This window comes from Setaria viridis, chromosome 3, assembly GCF_005286985.2.
Source record: "Setaria viridis chromosome 3, Setaria_viridis_v4.0, whole genome shotgun sequence".
In the NCBI taxonomy this organism is placed as follows: domain Eukaryota; kingdom Viridiplantae; phylum Streptophyta; class Magnoliopsida; order Poales; family Poaceae; genus Setaria; species Setaria viridis.
Genome location: NC_048265.2, coordinates 18491774 through 18495002, shown reverse-complemented (window position 1 = coordinate 18495002; position 3229 = coordinate 18491774). Strand labels below are relative to the sequence as shown.

Sequence of the window (3229 nt, the reverse complement as noted above, 5' to 3'; positions counted from 1 at the left end):
CGTCGTATCGATGATTGTTCGAATTCAACCGTATACTGTTGGATTCAAAAATTTCCCTGTTCATAGGGAGTAGATAATTTACCTTCAAGATGCCGCCCCCCACTTTGAACAATGAACCTCAAGTCTAGTCAAGTGATTCCACGTCTTTGTTCATTGCATCTGCTCTCTGACATGAGTAGTACATGTCATCCCCACCTCTCATGTGAGTTCTGACTGCACCCCTGCCTGGAGTCAAAGACACTATGAGCAGGAAATTATTGAAAACCTCTAGCACCATGTGATGGGCAACTACAAAATAGCGAGGATTGACGATCACTGTACGACGGCAGTAAAATAGAGCAAATCTGTTCGAGCTTCCAACAGACATCTCTGCGATCCACAAATTATAAACTGAGGGTAGAGCTCAATGCTCTCGTAGAATCCACCCGTAATTAACCCTCCTCCACCGTCCACTCATTGCCGCCATATTTAACCAACCCGATGAACCATCACAAAAACAAGCTCTGAATTCATTTATGATTTAACCATAGTACTTAACAAAAGTTACGCAACAAATCCATCACCAGGGGGTGTACTTGTATATATAAAAGTGCATAATTGTGAGCATTTTGCATCGACATCAGAGGCCACGAGCAGAATAAACATTTCTGGCCAAATCTTGGATGCTTCCACAGGGCTCTACCTACTCGATTGTCCATGGCCGTGTCCTGCATGCCGAGCACTTGAGGATCGCCACCGGCTCCACTCAAATCGCGAGCAACTCCCAAATTAGCCACTTCAGGCCTCCATAACCAGATCCGAGCAACAAGGAAGGAGAGAGGCATGGATGGCTACAGCAGCCTCGCGTCGTCCCTTCCGGTGGCGGTGGTGGCGGTGGACGGGCACCACGGGGCGAGGGGGGCGAGGCCATCGATGGAGCTGACCAACACCAAGGAGACCAAGGCGTGGGAGGGGCTGGCCATCGGCGCGGTGACGCTGGCCCGGACCTTCTCCACGGGCTCCCACCGGTTCTGCAGATCCGGCAGCGAGAGGAGGAGCCGGAGCCGGAGCGGCCTGCCGAGCGCGCTGAGGCGGGCCTTCTCCATGCGGCGCTTCCACCCCGCGGGCCCCGGCGGCTGCGGCGCCGGGGACGGGTACTGGAGGATCCACGACATGGACGGGGACAGCGACCGCGGCGATGACACGGTGGAGGAGCACGGCGAGAACGAAGCGGCGGCGGGCGAGGAGGCGGAGAACAAGAAGGCGGAGCAGCAGCGGGACGAAGATGCTGCGAACTCCGCAGTAGCGGAGAAGGAGGATGCCGAGGGGAGGACGACGACGACGACAAAGAAGAAGCGGGGTGGCATCTTGAAGGCGTGCAGGAAGCTCTTCCGGTTGTAAATAGCACCAGACAGTGATTCCCTTCCCTTTTTCGACCTGCTGCTGTGAGGGTACTGGATTCTGCAATGTCGAGCTGCTGCTGTAAGGGTACATGTGTGCCGATGGCCCCGCGAGGTAGCTGATCCTGATGACCTGATCTCGTGGTTGCTGGATATTGCCGTGTTTGTGATCGTTGTCGTTTTAGATCTTCTTGTTGTTGGTTTTGTAATCAGGAACAGAAAACCAAAATGATCATAGATCATACTGAAATCCTGTGAAAGCATGCTCGTGCGACTGCCTGCGTCTGTGTGCTCCATGGCGAGCGAGCAAGCAAGAAGCAGCTTAGACCTTGACGAGGTGGTCTAAGACGCCATCACGGGAGTCAAGCGTGCTAATGGAAGCTCGTGCGCAATCTCAGTGTCGGGCGGGCACCACGGACCCACTACTGTTGGGTTGTCGTTCGTTCGCCGCGAACCTTTTTGGTTTTGATTGGACCGAGACTCCGAGAGGTTCTTCCCTTCGGACTGGCAGCCCAAGTGCGATCTCCCTGAAGACGGGCCCGGATCTCCGTTGTTGGGCTATGCATAGGCGAGGCCGCCCAAAACGAAATTTTTTTTATCACGCCCGATGCGTTTAGCTTCTAAGCTGAATCCAGTTGGAAGGAACTCTGAATTTTTTTTTTCAGATATAAGCGATCGAAGTGATTCTCTGAAATTCTCTGAAATGAACTAGGGATTGGGAGCTGGAAAAAACTAACTTCTTCTGATTTACTTCTTGCATCGAAAATCTTTATCCCTAAAGTTTATCATAGAAAATAAAAAAGAATCACTTTCAGCCATAGAATCACTTCTCTCAGAAAATTAAAGGTGGAGCTCTATCAAATAGGCCTAGTACCAGGCTGCATAGCAATTCCAAAGTTCCAACTCCCGGCGAGCGCATATGATTCCCTTTATAGCGGTCTCCAACTCAGTTGCTAGCTTCCAAACGAAATGCACAGAGTACTTCCTCCATTTAGGGGGTGTTTGGATACGAGGTGTTAAACTTTAACAGTGTCACATCGGATGTTCGGATGCTAATTAGGAGAACTAAACATGAGCTAATTATAAAACTAATTGCAGAACCCTGTGCTAATTCGCGAGACGAATCTATTAAGCCTAATTAATCCATCATTAGCAATTGGTTACTGTAGCACCACATTGTCAAATCATGGACTAATTAGGCTTAATAGATTCGTCTCGTGAATTACACTCCATCTGTGCAATTAGTTTTGTAATTAGCCTATGTTTAATACTCCTAATTAGTATCCAAACATCCGATGTGACAGGTGTTAAACTTTAACACATGGTTGCCAAACAGGCCCTTATTTTTATAAGACGTGATATGACATGGCACGGTCTTCCAAATTACACTTTGACCTCTAATTTATTTTATGTTATTATTTATGGCTATAAACTCATAATCATTGAAGAATATATTTGATTACAAATCTAACCATTTCAAGTTTACATCATAAAAATAAAAAAATATTAGTTAAATTATTGGTCAAAGATAACAACTTTTGAATCTTGATATACGCATACGCCTTATACATATAAAAAGAGGGAGTATCTGCTAGTGAAATTTATCAGTATCTTTTTGTTTTTTGAATTTAGGATGCTGCTGGACATCTCAGATGCACTCGTTGTCGGATTTGGTGACCGGCATTCCACCATGGGGTTACCCAGGTGGTAGATTTATAGGCGGGGGAGATCGTAAGATAAGAATTTGAATAGTAACACATGAGCGCAAGGTTTAGACACGTTCGGTGTTGGTGTTTTAGACCGGCAACTCGCCTAGGGGGGTACCCTAGGTGGTCTTTTATGCGGTAAGG

General features: G+C 47.8%; 1 protein-coding gene across 1 annotated transcript; it reads left to right on the top strand.

The window, feature by feature from the left end:
• Nucleotides 1-332: 332 nt before the first annotated feature.
• On the top strand, nucleotides 333-1616 carry LOC117847712 (uncharacterized). The gene has a single exon (XM_034728976.2). It carries the CDS (start codon nucleotides 823-825, stop codon nucleotides 1378-1380), a length of 558 nt encoding a protein of 185 aa, XP_034584867.1. The 5' UTR covers nucleotides 333-822; the 3' UTR covers nucleotides 1381-1616.
• The last annotated feature ends 1613 nt before the right edge of the window (nucleotides 1617-3229 follow it).